At 39.2% G+C, this 17831-nt stretch overlaps 3 protein-coding genes across 4 annotated transcripts; all 3 read left to right on the top strand.

Annotated features, from left to right (window-relative positions):
- Nucleotides 1-2699: 2699 nt before the first annotated feature.
- natd1 (N-acetyltransferase domain containing 1) lies at nt 2700-6347 on the top strand. Its single transcript, XM_022756925.1, has 3 exons — nt 2700-2867; nt 4032-4150; nt 4613-6347. The coding sequence occupies exons 1-3, from the start codon at nt 2768-2770 to the stop codon at nt 4727-4729; spliced, it is 336 nt and encodes a 111-aa protein (XP_022612646.1). The 5' UTR covers nt 2700-2767; the 3' UTR covers nt 4730-6347.
- A 964-nt stretch (nt 6348-7311) lies between these two features.
- Nucleotides 7312-10859, top strand: tmem11 (transmembrane protein 11). 2 transcript variants are annotated; one of them, XM_022756915.1, is made up of 2 exons: nt 7312-7390; nt 9341-10859. In XM_022756915.1, exon 2 carries the CDS (start codon nt 9348-9350, stop codon nt 9855-9857), a length of 510 nt encoding a protein of 169 aa, XP_022612636.1. In that variant the 5' UTR covers nt 7312-7390; nt 9341-9347; the 3' UTR covers nt 9858-10859. The 2 variants fall into 2 exon arrangements, with proteins under 2 accessions (XP_022612636.1, XP_022612635.1); XM_022756914.1 differs by lacking the exon at nt 7312-7390 and adding an exon at nt 7795-7853.
- A 1563-nt stretch (nt 10860-12422) lies between these two features.
- dhrs7b (dehydrogenase/reductase 7B) lies at nt 12423-17767 on the top strand. Its single transcript, XM_022756882.1, has 7 exons — nt 12423-12492; nt 13651-13841; nt 14041-14159; nt 14694-14904; nt 15144-15236; nt 15349-15501; nt 16252-17767. Exons 2-7 carry the CDS (start codon nt 13688-13690, stop codon nt 16455-16457), a joined length of 936 nt encoding a protein of 311 aa, XP_022612603.1. The 5' UTR covers nt 12423-12492; nt 13651-13687; the 3' UTR covers nt 16458-17767.
- The last annotated feature ends 64 nt before the right edge of the window (nt 17768-17831 follow it).

The following is a 17831-nucleotide window of genomic DNA, read 5'->3' as shown; positions in this document are numbered from 1 at the left end:
CAAGAACATTTTCAAGTCAATGCAATAAATCAGTCAGCTGTGTCTCTCTGAGAAGATTCTTTCCGGACTAAACTTCTGAAAGTCATGAGCATTACTAAATTACCTGACCACCATTTCTGAATGTACAGATGAGTTTGGTACTTACCTTCCCCCCTTTCTTCTGTGCAGGTGTGTTGGTCTTTGTGTTTACCAGGGTCTCATTCCGCCTGCTATTGATAAGATTAAAGCAGTTCTGCATAAATCATCCTGGCAGCCTTCACTTTCACTAAATTCAACCATATTATTATTATTTTTTACTTGTAAGGCAGCTTGTGAGCAGATTGTGGGTGTTAATGGAACTTAATGAGGTTAACGGAAATAGTAGTGAGCAAACATGCGTGTCAATGATGAGTGTTGGTAATTTTTCTCATGAACACATTGTACTCTGCTGTATTCTTCCTTCTGTAATAGGCATTTACAGTTATTTAAGTGCACTACAACAGCATACTTACTGTTTGATGCTGGGTGTTACAGAGAACAAGAGATTCACCCTAAGTGCTAGATTCAAGTTACTGATCATTTCTGTGCTCCTTATGCACATCTGAAAATATAACAAGTCCTCTCCCAAATTAGCCTACTGCACTGTTTTATAAAAACAAAAAACAATGCAAAAGCATTACTGGTGGTCAAATAACTGCTGTGAAAAACAGTCTTCTTCTCTTATTTAGCTAGTTTACGACTCTGGGAAAGGTCTGATTAATTCATTTTACACATAGTGAATTGGCACACAGAGTTAGCAGGATGGTGCCAGGAAATGCAAAATAATTTGGCATTATTATGAGAGTAATGAGAGTATAATAATAATATATATAACAATTCAAGTTTAATAATTCTTCCCTCTCTTTAACATCAAGAGTAAATAAGCAAACATCAAATTAGTTTTTGTCAGTAAAGAAATAAACCCAAGACATGTTATTCATGTACACAATTTATCAGCTGCCATCTGAGGATACTCCCTGTACTTCTTTTAAATTATAAGATCAGTAGGCACAGCAATGCATTTATCTCCTTGAGTTTTCTTTCTTTAACTGGTCAACATCAGCAAACTGGCCTAGCGACACAAGCGGTGTCCAAAGAACTTTATTATGTCCTTTTCATTTACATCTATCTGTACATCAGCTAAAATGAATTAATTTCCTGTGACTTACCTTTGCCACGTGGACATCATTCTCAGCAGCACAATGAGATGAGAATACACTGAATTAAAAGTGTGAATGTAGGGCTGATATTATTATTGATCCGTCTGCCAGTGCACTCCTTCTTAGTCTCGCAAAAACCAGAGAGAACAAATCACAAACAGGTCTATACAACAGTGTCCCAAAGAAACACACACACACACACACACACACACACACACGTAATCCCATACAGAGTTGACAAACTCCATTAGAGTTTTGTGGGATTAGGCCAACTGCTTAACAGGATTACTACACCGTAATTTTAGTGAACTTGATGTACCTGCCTTTAATGTCAAGGAACACTCCAAATGTCTATGAAGTTAATATCAAGACACAGTATTTTACATAAGCAGAATCCAAGGTAGTAGCAGTAAACATATGAACTCACTCAAGTGTGGCCGAGAGGGATTGGACTGCTGACTGTGCATTTGCTCTGCGGAGGACACACAGCGACAAAGCTGTCACCGTGGATCTGTGAGCTGTGACCTGATCTGACCCATCAGAATCTAATTCTTACATTCATCACTTGTCTGAAGAAGGGCACTTTTTATAACCCAAGAACTACTCTACTATAATGTCTCTAACACCACATCATGCAATGAAAGCTAAAGTGCTTAAACTAATTAGTCATTTAATTGTGTGTGGCCTAAAATTGTAGACTGAGATGGTAGATGATTATAAAAATTAAGCAAAAATGAGTAAAATTTAAATTACTTAAAATTTCGTTATGGAAGACTGAATGTGAGACACTGATTTTGGGAGGAGTGAGAAATTGTTTCCTTTTTCATGTCAAGAGGTTAAAATTATACTATAACATTAATGCAATGCCATGAGGGAGCTCTAGGTAACTGAGCTGCACAGTATATCTGATGTACCAGGTATATCAGGTCATATTCGTGTGGTAATGTTATACTAATGTTGTCAGACATGCAATTTAAACACTGTATATATTTTGTTCATATTTTTTTCGAGTGTCAAAGTCCAGTGCTTATAAGTAATCAATAGCCCTATTTCAAAGCAGAAATTTTGACTCATCATAGGAGGAAAGCACAGGTGTTACCAATAACGTTAACGATGGCCCTCTTCTATTCAAGTGTCTCAGTAAACCATGACAGTGTGGCATATATACATATATATACTATTTTATATATATATATAGTATATATATGTTAAATCATGGTGACATGGGACATTTTTCTGCATTGAATTGAGTAGCCTACTTTTACTATACTTTTACTTAAGACAATTTTAATTCAGGCATTTTACTTGTAATAGAGTAGTTTTACCTACCTTTACCCGGTAAAGGACATAATAGTTATCTAAGTCTTTACATTAGGATTAATCTCACTGTGTGCTCTGTTTGCTTTTCTCCAGCAGCTCCAGCAGCTCCAGCAGCTCCAGCGGTGATTGGCTGGACGACACGTGACCTCACAGCTGATTTCGTTGGCTGGAGTGTTTTGCTTTGACCGTTCATCATTTCATGTTAGCCATTTCTGGTTAGCAACGCTGGAGAATAGCCTAGTAATCATCGTCAACTTTAGCGAGCTACCATGGCACAGGCAGCACAGCCAAATGCCTTCGATGCAAATAACTCTCAAATCCAAGTGGAGCACGATAAAAAGCGTCGACAATTTGTTATAAGACTGAATGGTAAGTTCAACATGTAAACATTAGCATGCTAGCGAGCTAACGCTAGCTCAGAGGTTGGGGTAGCTTTCTTTGCTGCTAACATCGACGTCGTGCCATTATTGATAACTCCAGCTGCCATTTCAGACACAAAGGCGTTATTCATTTCACATGGTCGAAGTGTCAACGTCTTTATTCAGATGTTATTTCGTGTCAGGAACTGAACAGACGACAATGCTTGGTTAAAGCTGCTGACTTCCTTGACTTGTAACTCCACCAGCCTCTTTTTTGGCACGACGAAAACATTTTCTTCACTCCCTTCTTGAAAGCAAACATGCAGCCTTCAGTAGCATCCAGCCAAAAAACACAGTTTAATAAACATTTATAGATATCAACTATCCTTCCAAGTGAAGTTCCTTTGTAACAACATAGTCCCTCACTACCAACCTTTATAAGTTATGCTTAAAACCAACCAATGCACCAATCATTTCATATTCCTAGATTAAACAGTGACTATTTTAAAAGTTATGGCAGGGTTGTGGCACTTATTCTGCCAAATGTTAAGGCATTGAATCGTTCAGTGTATGACAAACTAAAACACAGGGTTATTGAAGTATGTTAATGTGTGTATATGTCCAGGTCCGTTTCATTTAACGTTTTATGGAAATTGTTTTAGATAATCTAGGAATTTAGATGATATTATACAATACAGCGGTGTCATGTGTTTATAGCAAAAAAGTGGACGCCATTGTTGCCTGAATGAAGATCTTTATCAGTCTCTGTCTCTCTCCAACCAGCTTCATTATCTTTTTTCCACATGCGCTTGTCTGCTAGGCGATGTGTTATTGAGCAGCCATGTTGTAGTATTATATGTAGATTCTAAAATGATCAATGACTTAGGCAGGAGGCTCACACAAAGATATAAATGCCTGCACTTTATAGTAGATATAGCATAAAACTTTGTAGCATTCATGCCGACTTAAGGTTTTTGTGTTTTTGATTAGCATAGTGACAGATTTTTGTGAATCTGCTACATAAAATTAGCCCTTAAACATTCACATTTGCATTTGTAATATCAGTATCCCCTAACAAGGTCGGTTCAAATTGCTGTATGTAAACTGGAGGGAACTGGGTGGGGTAGAGACAAACTTAACACAACCAAGAGCTATGACTTCTGTCTGCCCTTAGGATCACATGATCGTGCAGTTCTTCTGTATGAATATGTTGGAAAAAAGACGGTGGACTTGCAACACACTGAAGTTCCAGATGCTTACAGAGGGAGAGGAATTGCAAAGCACCTGGCCAAGGTAAAACTCATAAAAGACTGGTTATTTTTATCATTCAATTTTAGGAAAAGAGAGGGAGTTTCTCTTTCTTTTCTTGTTCATTTCTGAAAAACCCAATTTGTAACATGCACAATTTAATATTTTGGAATGGAAAACCAGTATTTTGATTGTAGCTCAACTGATCACAATTTCAAATAATTTACTGTGTGCACACGAACCCCAATCACTCTAATGATTAGCTGTAGGGCCAACTTGGTTGATTATGAAAGGTGAAAAAGAACCTTATTTTGATGACTTCTCTAGTCAACACTTGCATCTGGGTAGCATTCAAGGACACCTCACAGTTGAATTTTGAATGTGCAATACACAATGTACAAGTGCTCAAATATGAAAATCAATTACCAAAGTGTTCATATGACAAGTTGTCTGATAAAGTGCCTGTCAGAGCAATTTAAATATGATTTTATGCTTGTGTGATGGCAGGCAGCCATGGATTTTGTGGTAGAAGAGGATCTGAAAGCCCACTTGACCTGCTGGTACATTCAGAAATACGTCAAAGAGAATCCTCAACCTCAGTACTTTGAACATATTTATCAATGACCACACATGGCTCCAACAGAGAGGAGGAGAGAGAGAGACTCCCAGGAGATAAATACTGTGTGGCAGCAGCAGCATGCTTTGGAGTCACAGGCTGATATACAATAAAGGACCTTCCAGGCATTGTTACACATGACACGGAGTGAATCCAGAGACAACTAATCTCATGGCTAAGACGACCGTGAGCTGAACTGACAGGTCAGTTATGTCCATAACACAGGGATGCACGCTCTGGTGGTCACGCTGGTCATGACTTGTATACATGAGCTAACCAACGAACCAAAACTGAAGCCTGTTACCTCAGACAGAAACCTCCAAGTTGTATACCCATCACTGACTGTAAGCAAGCATTAGGTATGTACTGAGAACATGTGTGAGTCGAATCCTATGTTGCAAATTTTTTGTCCTCTTTTGGACTCGGGTTGTGAACAGCACTACAAGATAACCAACCAGCTGTCTTTCTCTGTGATGGTTTGTATGGAAGCAATGGTGACAACTTTTATATTTCACCCCCTTTTGATATTCTTTGAGTTGGTTATTTTTTTCAATTTACTTTCCACTCTTAGAAATTGTGTTTCAAAATGTTAGTATACTAGGCTTTGAATGCTACATGCATCTTTGAAACATCAAACTAATTACATGTTTTTTCCAGATAATTGCAAAGAGGTATAGGCATAAATGGGTAATGGATAGATTTTAAAAATATATAATCTGTATTTTGAAGACATTTACTTCCCCAAATTCTCAATTTGGTACCACTGTTACTCTGTCCACTTCTTCCCAGTAACAGAAACTTACTGTCCATTGATAAGTCAGAGGTGCAGGGATTTGTAAACCAAAGAACACAAACTGAGTAACTCAGTGAGTAATGTCTAACTCTGGCGGCACTGCAATTTTCTCCATTGTACGTGTTAATTGTTACAAACACATGATAAATTGGGTGTGAAGCTTGTCACTGTGCGGCACACTTCAGCGTGGATATGGATAAATATTTCTGCTGAAACCAGCCTTTTAAAAACAGCACTGCTATATTCAGGGCATTTTACTTTCTATGGTGTGAAACCGTCCTTTGATCTGTCCTTCAGGAAAATGACGCTGGATGGCTGAAGCTTAGTTTTTTCTTGTCATTTGATTCCCTTTTTCTACTCTTACCCACAAGACTTCTTTAGCTAGCTGATGTCAACATGGTAAAGGTCAACATTGGAGAAACATTTTACTTTACTTTGGCTCTTCAGGAGCTTTTGCTGATGACAATCGAAAGTGTTGAGGAGAAAAATACCTCAGGTTCCTCTATACACAATGGCAGGACAGACCAACATGCAAGGCAGACTATCTGCTCTAAGAATCACTGACAGGAAATTGCAGGAAACCTCTTTCCCTTTGTTAAACTTTCCTTAGGTGGCTTACACCTATTGATAAGCCAAGGTAGTCAAGGTATTATTTCATTTTTTGTGTTTTTGTTTATATTTGTGTGTTTTATGGAGAGGAAATAAATGCCTGATTTAACATGGGAGCAGGTGGTTCTACCAAATGCGTGAAAATGTACCAATACTTGTTATATTGTTTTTGTGCTTGAGACTTTTATTTTCATTCTTATTGTCGGTAAATAAATAAATCCATTACTCATGACATTATTGTTTGAGCCACTTGGTGGAGGGTTTTAAAATGTCTTGGCGCCACCTGGTGGCAGTGTCAAGAATAGCATGAGCTGACGTTGCAATTCAATGGAATTGGTAAGCAGAAAAGTTAGCAGTATTTTGAATTTAATATGATCTCTACCCATGCTTGACATTTAATAATTTGACATTGTGGGCAGAGGCATCACAGTAAAAAAAAACAAAACACTGAGGCTATGAGAGGACTGCCTGTGTCACATGGTGTGCTGTTAACAATGCGGCAACACTCCACAGATGGGTGGTATGAAAGCTAATCATCTGTTGAAGAGAGCAGCAGTTCATCTACAAACCCAGCTGAGACACTTACAGTCTTGGGGACTTGAATCACTAACGGAACATCTCATGTACATAGAAGACTATCTCCACTAAAATGTCTTAATGGCTGTGTGGAGATGGCACTGAACAACATTAACATTTAGACCGACGGGTCTTGAAATTAAAGTAACAAAAAATGTAATCGACCAGTTAATTGTAATAAAATATGAAGAATCAAAATAATTCAGAGGGAGTCGGGGAGGGAGGGTCAAGCTGCAGTGGAGTTACATAGACTCGTGACCTCACTAGTAAAATCCTGGTTCCATTCTGGATCTACGACTACTTTCATCATACTTTGTATGTTGATTGAGTTGTTTAATTAACATTTCAGCGATTCACATAAACTGAAGTTATTCTTAACGGGATGTTAAAATATTTGATGTCCTCGAGGGGCTATGGCAGGTCCAGAAACCAGGTTTTAATATCATTCAAAAATCCAAGTTTTAAAGATATTTTTTATTGATTAGATTTGTACAAATATACGTCACGTGCATCCCATTAAGCTGTTAACAATTGTTGCCGCTGGCGCAGCGTTTGGTTTCAGCTTATCTCAGATTCCAGAACGTAGCCATTAGTGTAGTTTCATCCAGCCCGCTTCAGGTTACAGTACGCGGACAGGCAGTTCATACTAGCACAGGGGGACACAGACAGAGCAAGTGAGCACACAATATGGGTAAGTACCCAGAAGTTTACAAAATACAAATACTATTACAAAACGAGATAGATAGACATTATATTATACTGTATACAGTATGTTGCAACCGACTTAATTGTGCACGCGATTAACGATTTAAATATATAAATGGCTCCTGTAATTATTTGGTGTTCAGTTACTTGATTAATTATTATGCTCTAAACAAACATACCTCCGTTCATTTGCGTTAGATTTATTAAGAATATGGTCTGACCTCTCAAACTTCTGTGTGCTATAATAAAATACGTAAAGGCAGGTACTCTGTCTTTATAGCATCATGGGAACAGTAGTCCACATTCGTGTCCAAGTGATGCGTCGACTGCACTGATACAATACATTACCCAGAAGGCTGGGTGCCGTCATACGTCAACTGCAATCACGGTTGTATCTCGAACATGGCGTCGCTGGGAAGGAGGCGCGGTGTCCCAGTGAGCAGGGAGAGGTCAGTTACTCCACATCTTGGGCATTAAACGAAAATGTTTTAGAATGATACGTCGTTATGTCGATTTCGTCATTTGCCAGACCCCAAACGTGAATATCGTTAGGAATTTAAGGTTAAATTCCAACACGACAAGGAGGAATTTTATCCCATGGTTGGCTAACGTTAGCGGGCTAACGTCTGTAGCTAGCTAACGTTAGCAAGGAAACAAACTAGTAGCTCATGTGATGTTTTGGTTTTTTCACACCAACCGATTAACTGCGAGGAAAGTTGAGTTTAACCGCGCGTTGGTGCGGTCGCTGTTATGATTTGCCTCAGCTCACATGCTGGAAAATCCAGGTTGAGCTAGCAGTGTTGTCCGCTGTGTTTGTCGACCTGTGCTGAAAGTAAATCGTCCCTTAACTTAGCTGGCCAGTCCTCCAACTTTCTACCATGCAACGAGTCAGCTAATGTTATCTAACCTGCCTCAGCTACATTACGTTCTTTGCTCGTTGATCCTAACATGATTTTCGCTAGTTTTCAATATAATTTTAAATTCTTTACCCCCTTAGCCGACGTCCCGCTGTTTTGAAGCCAAATAAGCCTGTTATCTATCTAGCCGTTAGGGCTTGCTTGTCATCTTGTCAACATGTACTAGAAGGCCTGAGACTGTCCCTACACACGTCTTAGTTATATTTAATCACAATTTACTAACAAGTCGGAAAATATCAATTTACAAAGGCTTTAGGACCGAAAATGTTAGTCGATAAATCATGTCAATCAGATGATCGACAGAAATAGTTAGTGGTTTTAAAAATATCAAAGTTGTGTCGGTTACTGATTCAAACTGCAGTATGTTGTAGACACAGCCACAAAAACTGACTTTGGTAATTTTGTCATTTCATAGTTAGACTGATTAAAGAAAAAAAAAGTAATTGCATTTGAAAAAAATGGAATTAATATTATTTGAAGTGCATTGGTTACAACATTATGACACTAATGTTGTAAAAGTGTGTTCACATTCCCCACCATGTCTCATGCCATGCTCTGGAGGTCATACATATATATAGAAACTATCAAAGTATCATTTTAACTAGACACTGAAAAGATAAAGTTATCGATCATGGAAATTGGTTTTCATTTAATAATAATGTAGTTAGTATACCGATGTACTGATTCATAGCAACAAATTAACTGTTTAATTAAATCCTGCACTGCATGTATATGGCATGTCATTTTTTTCTTTACTTCAACTAAAAGTATCATTTATTCATGCATATCACAGATTAAGTGTTAGTTACAGTAGTAATACTTGCGTCTCTTGTGATATAGTAAATCCTGAGGAAATTCAGTTGAGAAACCAAAAAACTAGCAGTAAATGTTTGTCTTGGCTAAAATTCATGTGTCCACAAAAATGGGCTGGTTGGTGTAGAAATGTAGGAAAATCAAACTCACTCTTCTCCCTGTCCTTTCTCTCACTGTTCCCTGCCTGTTTTTCTGTTTCTGCACAGGGGAGTGATGGCGGCGACAGACTGCTACATTGTGCATGAGATCTACAATGGGGAGAATGCGCAGGACCAGTTTGAGTATGAGTTGGAGCAGGCACTGGAGGCCCAGTATAAATACATTGTTATTGAGCCCACACGCATCGGAGATGAGACAGCCCGTTGGATTACAGTGGGCAACTGCCTGCACAAGACGGCCGTGTTGTCAGGCGCTGCTTGCCTCTTGACGCCACTTTCACTACCTGCTGAATACTCGCGCTATGTGGCGTTGCCCGCTGGCGCCCTCAGTGTGGCCTGTGCTGCCCTCTACGGGATTTCATGGCAGTTTGACCCCTGCTGCAAGTACCAGGTGGAATATGACAGCCAAAAACTCTCGCGGCTGCCCCTGCATACACTCACCTCCTCAACGCCCGTGGTATTGGTACGCAGGGATGACATCCACAGAAAGAGACTCCATAATACGATAGCACTGGCTGCCCTGGCGTATTGCGCCAAGAAGATCTACGAACTCTATGCTGTATGAGTGCACTCTGAAGATGGTATAAGAACCAACAGAAAAAGGAAAAAAACAAACAAAAAAAACAGAACCTATCCACCCCAGATGTAAGAAAAGTGGAAGTCACGATCAGGCCCAGCAGTTAGCTCCACACATGTGGTGGGTGCTTCCATTTTGAACTTTGATCAGAGGGATATAGTAAAAACTAGAAGGAATTGTTTATCCCTTACATTTCCTTTACTTCTATGTGACAACAACAGCACATTTATCTCTGTAGTACCCTTGCGCCTCTTCCCCTGTGCCCTCCACCTGCATCCTTGACACACAACAAGCTAGCGCACAAGGGTATGGCAGCAGTTCCTCTGGACTGAATCGTATTGCAGTTGAAACGGACAGACATGTTTTGAGTACCAAGCTCTTTCCCCTTTCCCTCGTAGTTTTACTGTACCCCTTTCTTGCTGATCAGTACATCACCCGTTCATTAAACATTAGGATATTTCAAACTCACTTTTCTGTATTTTATTTTACTTTTTTCATTAAATGGATTCTACATGATGTCCAGAAAGGAGCAAATAGCTGCAACTTTTTTGAGATTGTGTCTTGTTCATGTAGATTTTCTTGTTTGAAAGAGTGCAAGTAAGATCTTGTGTGATAATGATGTGGCTCAGTGTCATCGCTTGAGAAAAATACTAACTTTTGAAAAGTCACATTTCACATACGCTTCTAATAATGTATATTAGATTAACAACAAGCCAATCTCTCTTAATAGAAGATTAAAAATAGAATCTAGTTGAACCTATAGACAAGAATTTTACAGCTGATTTCTAAATTCACACTTTCTTGGTTCTGTTTATTCAATGGTGCTTGTCATGTGTTGCTGTCTATATCAGCAGTTTTAAAAATTTTGGTTCCCAGGAAGAGGAAATGCTAATTATGAGATGAACAAAAATAAGTATGGATGAAGTGAAGGATGAACTGTGATATGAGAGACTTGCAACAATTGAACAATAAAGTGGAATTTAAATGTGATTAAGTTGAATACCCAGAGTGACAGTTAAGTGACAGGGTTAGCACAATAAGGGTTGTTGACTTTCCACAAACACGTATTTTTTTGATTGTAGATTGAGCAAATTGAAACCTTTTTATGGTACATTTGGTCATGAAAAGTTTCCTTGAGAATTTCATGGAAATCCCTTAAGAGGTCCAGCAAACAATGTATCAGAAATACACTGTAACATATTCAAAGGTTTCAGTAACTAGTGTGTTCGCATATAATGCCATCAGACAGCTGCAACTGGTAGCAGTGTAACAGAAAAGTCGTAAAAGGCTTGCCTTCACTTTGTCACAATAGTTTTTCAATTCCTAACGTGAACAGGGAAACAACACATTTTACACTGGTTTAAAAGCATTATAGTAGCGTTGCAAAGAGTTCAGTTGTTAATGACAATGTTCAACTCTTTACACTGATAAATGTCATCCTGTTGTCCTAAAATTTACAAGGTGCTTTTGTTTTGTTTGTTTTTTTTGTTGTTTTTTTGTACCTCAGTGGTGCTTACATAGGTTTAAATGTACAGTTTCTTAATAACTGTGTACAGTATATGAAAGCAGCACCTCAGACGACTGAGACCCTGCTGTTGGCTTTAACCTGGAGGGGATTCAGTTTGCAAACCTTGCTGTGCTCTTTGTTCACATTGACTTAACAAGCTCGGCCTTGGTTCTGCTTTGCTCTGTGTTGGACCTGGAAAACCACGGGTACAGTGTTTTGAGCCCTAGCTCCCGCATTTTGAAATTGAATAAAATAAAATGCATATATGAATACAGAGCATGTCAAAACTCCCAGTGCTATTGCCTCTCACTGTACACATGCTTCAAGGGATGAGCAGTACTGATATATGGGGACAGAAACACTTAAATCAATGGGATGAGTGCTCAGAGACACGACCCAAGACAACCTTAATAGTTTGCAGTTTTGTGGCCAGAGCAGGCTAATTATCTGTCAGCTGACCTGCTGCTGACATTAGTGCTGATGCACAGGAGTTTGGATGTTTGATGTATTGGCTGTTTATCAACCTTTTAGGGTGACACTACTGGGTCTGGTGGTATAGCAATGCCCCAGGCATTGGTAAATGGAAATGGCATGGCATGGTAAAAGCTTGCCCCTTCTCCAGTTATCACCCAGACTTTGTTTTCCTGTTGTTTGTTTTCCTAATCCCACATTAGATCATCTGCTTGAGGAAGGTTTCACAGATACACCCAAGTCAGATATGAAAATTTCAACCTTGGAACAGCTTAGTCATTACCAGCTGGTTACAAAACCAGATATGAGAAGGACAGTCTTGCCTCGTTTCAAGTTGAAAAATAAAGCTCTTTAGGTTTGTGTGGCTGCTTGTGTTCATCTACACAAAAACCAGCTTGGACCAAGAATTACCGATAACTTGGCAGGAAAGAATTTGTATCTGAGAGAAAGTAAAAATGGGCCCATGAGCCTGTTTGTGCTTGTTACGCCACTGACTAACCGAAACTTCAACTCCCACAATTCCTGGCGCTGAAAAGCCAGTAGCCCTTCAAGAAACACTGGTGGGTGTCCTTCCAGTCAACCCCGGAACTGCCCCTGTCACCGACTCACGCTTCTGTTTTGTACAGAGGCAGGACAACAGCTCAGGTGAGCCCAAAGTTCGATCGAACACGTCTGGTTGAGTTAGCGGTTTATTGCACAGTGGAAGCTAGCTATCGTTAGCATTAGCTTCTCCAGCCATTTACTATCGAGTAAGACACTGTTAACCTGGCTGCAGTGCAAGCCAATGCTGCACTCATTGTGCTTTGTTATTTGTGGGATTTTAACATGTAGTTAACCTATTTCATATCGTGTGCTTTAGTGGAAGGTGAAAATACACATTTTCATTAACATAAACCTGGTACTCGTCACTAGATGCCAATGCTAACTGATGTATTTAACTAGCAGTTTTTTTTATTTTCAACATAGTTTCCAATAGCACAATAACACAGGAAGTCAGTTATTTCAAGTAAAGCACCCTTCTCCTCCTAAATATGTAGACCCAAAACAGATGATCCAATCTGGAAAAACTGGTGCGATTGTGAACTTAATGTCGTATCAAATGCTTAAGTCCTTATGCTCACAATTAGGAATATGTAGAGCTGCAAGAGGAGCACACACTGAAGAAAAACAGCATGCATACTGTTGGTGACTCTAAATTGACTTATTGCCATTTCCTCTGTATTCTTGGGTCCATTTTCTCTTTTTAAAAGTCATTTCTGATTTCTGAAAATTTGTCATTTCATTGTGTGTGTGTGAGTGTGTGAGTGTGTGAGTGAGTGAGTGAGTGAGTTCATTGTATGGCACTCATCACTTTTGGCATGCCGGTCGTTTGTGTGAAAGGGGCTTAACTAAATCTGGACATTAAAACATCCACAATGCCTTTAGCAATGGGGGCAAGAGAGCTTACAGAGCACACAAATAAAGGTCACACTGTGGCCTGCTTAAAGCCCCAGTGTTTTTATTCATTTTCTATCCAAATATGATTTTTTTTCTCATGGGGCCAGTTTGTCAGCGGAAGACTAGGACTGCAACAAGCAATTGTTTTCATTTTTGAGTAAACTTTCCACTTTTTTTTTTTAAAAAAAGGTTAAATGTTTGGCCTGTGAGCTGTCAAAAATAATGAAAAATGATTATTACAAGTTACCAGAGTCAGATATAATGAGTGAAAATTTTTGGATTTAAAGACGCCTCTGCAATGCCTCTGCAACACATGCAGTTTGGGAAAACTCTTCCTGACTAAACATTTAGAGCTTCTGTCGGCAGGTAGCGTGTGTGGAGCAGGGACGGGCTATTGTGCGCCATGGAGCGAGTCATGGGAGGAGGAATGCTGCCAGTGGTCTTAGCAAGTATGGGGGTCTTGCTGTTATACCGGATACTCATCCGACTTAGACCAGGAGCTGCTCTACAGGATGCTGTGGTGGTCATCACAGGGGCCAGCTCTGGACTGGGAAAAGGTTGCCCCCCTACTGATTTCTTTCTAACTTCACCTTACATGTATCTGCAGATCAAATCACACTGATTTGCAGAGGTTTCTTTCAGTTGGCAAGTAGTGAGATAATTTACGGTAGCATATTTTAGTCTTGTATTGCAAGTGCTGGCATGTCATGCTGTTGATATTTAGCATGAACAAGAGGTGTGTTTTCTGTGTTGCAGAGTGTGCACGAGTCTTCCACGCTGCCGGTGCACGGCTTGTGCTGTGTGGTCGAGATGCAGCCCGTCTGCAGCAGGTGGTCCAGGAGCTTACAGCAAGTTCAACAGGCACAAAGCAGCAGGTGTGTACACTAGAGCTGAAACAATTAGGCAATGAATTGATTGGTTTGACAGAATATTTATAGCATTTATTACAGACAGTAGTAAAGATATGTCATGAAATGAGGGAGAAAGAGATGCAAGGAAGGTCCCAGGCTCGATTCAATACATTAATGGTCAGTGTCTTAATCCCTGAGCTACAGGACACCGAGTTTAAGACATTTTTCAAGTGACGTTGTTTCTTCCAGCTTCTCATATGTGAGAGCTTTGTGGTCTTACATTATTAGTAAGCTGAATTAAAATACAGCCCCAGGAAAATTTTCGCTATTTTTCTGTTTTATAAAATCAAATTATCAGTTAATTTATCGATGACAAGAATAATCATTAGTTGCAAACTTTGTGTACACACATTTGCTCATAGTCACATTCAACCAAAGACCAAAATCCACTGATGATCTGGGATTTTATCTCATCAAAGTTCCCTGTTCTGTGTCTCTAATACCACTCTATGACTGTACTTAGCAGTACTTAACTGTTGTCTTTTGTTCAACCACCAGACTTACACTCCCAGCACTGTCACCTTCGACTTGGCAGACACAGACACAGTGGACAGGGCTGCAGAAGAGATCCTGAAATGTTACGGACAAGTGGATGTCCTCATCAATAATGCCGGAATCAGTTACCGTGGCAACATACTGGATACCCATCTTTCAGTTCAACGAGATGTTATGGAAACAAATTACTTTGGGCCCATTGCTCTTACTCAGGGTAAGTGAGAAGCAGAGCCTGGAGTTAAGGTTTTATGGCTTTTGGTTGCCAGATCTGAGTAGTCTTGATGTAGCATGACAGTGTCACAGTTCTCTGGTAACGTCTGTTGCTTTGGTTACACTGATTAGGAAGAGACATTTTCAGATTTCCTAGAAGAGGAGGTTTAATGAGGACTGCACAATATTTTGCATTTACCAGCAGTTTCTTTTCTCATTTCTTCTTCTCTCCTCCCTTTACAGCTTTCCTGCCCTCCATGGTTCGCCGGTGTAGCGGCCACATCGTGGTCATTAGCAGTGTCCAGGGCAAGATAGCCATTCCTTACAGATCAGCTTGTAAGTTGCCTTTACTTGTTCATTTACAATAAACAAATACCCAAGAGGTTTTTCAGTCTGTTAGGTTGATGGAAAATGAAGCAGCTCTTTGTTTTGTCCACACTGTGGTCAGATGCAGCCTCTAAGCACGCCACCCAGGCCTACTTCGACTGCTTACGGGCAGAGATGGAGCGCTACGGGATTCCAGTGACCGTGATCAGTCCTGGGTACATCCGAACCAACCTCTCTCTCAATGCTGTCACAGGGGATGGCTCTAAGTATGGAGGTAAGGCAATGAAGAGATAAGATAAGATATTCCTTTATTAGTCCCACAGTGGGGAAATTTCCAGCATCACAGCAGCAAAGTGGACAATACAAAGAAAGAAAAACAGATTGCCAAATGACAAGAACCAAAATACTTAAAGAGATAAATAATAATAATAATAATAGAATAAAATAAAATATAATATAATATATAGAATATAATGAAAAGAAGTTTCGGACTGTGTACAGTAAGGACAAGAGAATATCAATTAGATTTTTAATTATTGTGACAAATATACACTTGTAGACTGTAGACTTTTTTTGGCTTTAGAGCCAACTTGTACAGCATGTATTGTCTATTATTTTAGTGTCTTTAAATACAAATATCATTTAAGAATTTACAACTAAATCTGGGGTAAAAAGAATAAACATGTTGTTTGCATCAATCTATAAATGTAAGTTGCATCTATGTGCATCTTTTGTTCTGGTAAGTTTTCTTACTTCTGCACATCACTGTTGCCAATGGTAGTATTGTCAGTTTGTAAAATAAATTTTGATTAAACAGAGCTATACATAAAACATTAAAGCAAAATAAAAGATACAAATAAGCTAAACTGGAATAAAACAGAATAAATAAAAAATGACAAGGAAGGGAACAAGAGAACGAACATCATCCCAATAGTTGCACAGTTTTCGGTAGTAGCTGACCTGCTTTACTAACTCCCAGGTGTCACTGATGCATCGTTTCTTGTTTGTGCAACACTGCTTTCAGTTTTGGATAAAACCACAGCTATGGGTCGGGATCCCAGGGACGTGGCTCAGGCAGTTCTGAAGGCTGTCCACCACAGGAGCAAAGATGTTGTTTTGGCAGGACCTCTGCCGACCCTGGCCATCTACCTGCGCACATTGTGTCCCGCACTCTTCTTCAAACTCATGTCCTCTCGTGCTCGCAAGGAGCAGAAACTGAAAGACGAATGAGGGCTGATAGAGCGGCAGGTGGGGACCAGCGGCTCACCAGCACAGTTGAAGTCACATGACCCAAAACATGAAAGAGATGGATCTACATGGAAGCCAGATGGAGATGAGATAGATGCAGCTTTTCAGTAACACCGTTTGCAGTGTTACCAGTAGAGCATCTGAAACAAAGCAAAAACCTGCAGTCACTGTACGCTGTAACAGGACATATGGTGAGTTTTGTCTTGTTTGATTGTTTTGGTTGACCAGAATGTGTTTTTCAGCTATTTCAGAAATTAACATTGTCCACTGCTCAAAAGTTGTAAATCTATTACTGATAAGAATCAAGGCTCTTGTGTGAAGACATTGTGATCATGTAATGATGTTTTTTGAATTCACTCCTTCAAATGGACTTTACTTAAGCAGGGTTTTGGTTTACAGATATGTTATATAATGACACATCTTCTGCTGCCCCACCCATGAAAACATCCTTTAAAGTCTCCAGTGATGAGAAAGAGTCAGATGTGATTTAATTTGTAAAAATCACAATACCAGTATCCTTCTAATATCAACTGTATAAACAAATAGGAGAACAATTTAATTAACCAAAATGCAGGATATGATGAAGGTATCCTGTATGTTTTTTATTTGGGTCTACCCAAAACATCAGTTTTGGTCTGCTGTAAAACAGATGCTATAGTTAGAAAGGCATACTTTTTTAGGAGATGTGGAACAGCACCTGGCATATTGTTTCTGGGTCATCTGTACCACATGGCATACTGAGCAACCCCATGAAAATTATTCTCAAAACAAAGTGATTTTAGTGCACATAAAGGAAGGAAACGCTGCTTATCTGCCCAGAAAGAGAACAGCAGAGCCAAGTTTTTTTTAGCGGTCAGTTTGATTTCCTGTTTAACTCAAGCAGTTCTCAACCAATGTTTTACTTTATTTGAGTCCAGACAGCCATTCAGCAGACAAACCGCTCAGCTATCTCTGGAAAAGATGACAAGCCTTCAACTGTTGACAATAACTCAAAGTCTACATGCATTCGAACTGGTCTTACCACAAACTAGACACAATGAATACAACAAACAAGCTGATTTTATAACTATCTTTATACACAGAATAAAAACACCTTTTACAAACTGAAAATTTAAAACAACAGGTTTTTCCTTTTTTAGATGTCATCTTAATATTAAGTTAAGCAGAAAAACACCTTTTTCTGAAATGTTAACAATAAATAATCCAAATAACAATTTACATTATGTTACAAAAGCGCAGTGAATACTGGAATTGCCATTTGTACAAATAAATCCTTCAACAAAAAAAAAAAACAAACAAAAAAAAACATGCCAGATTCAAAGACAAAACCTGCTGTTTATTCCTTATTAAGAATCA

Source organism: Seriola dumerili, unplaced genomic scaffold (assembly GCF_002260705.1).
Source record: "Seriola dumerili isolate Sdu_G_001 unplaced genomic scaffold, Sdu_1.0 BDQW01000260.1, whole genome shotgun sequence".
In the NCBI taxonomy this organism is placed as follows: Eukaryota; Metazoa; Chordata; class Actinopteri; order Carangiformes; family Carangidae; genus Seriola; species Seriola dumerili.
The sequence above is the reverse complement of the archived record's forward strand: the minus strand, read 5'-3'. Positions and strand labels throughout refer to the sequence as shown.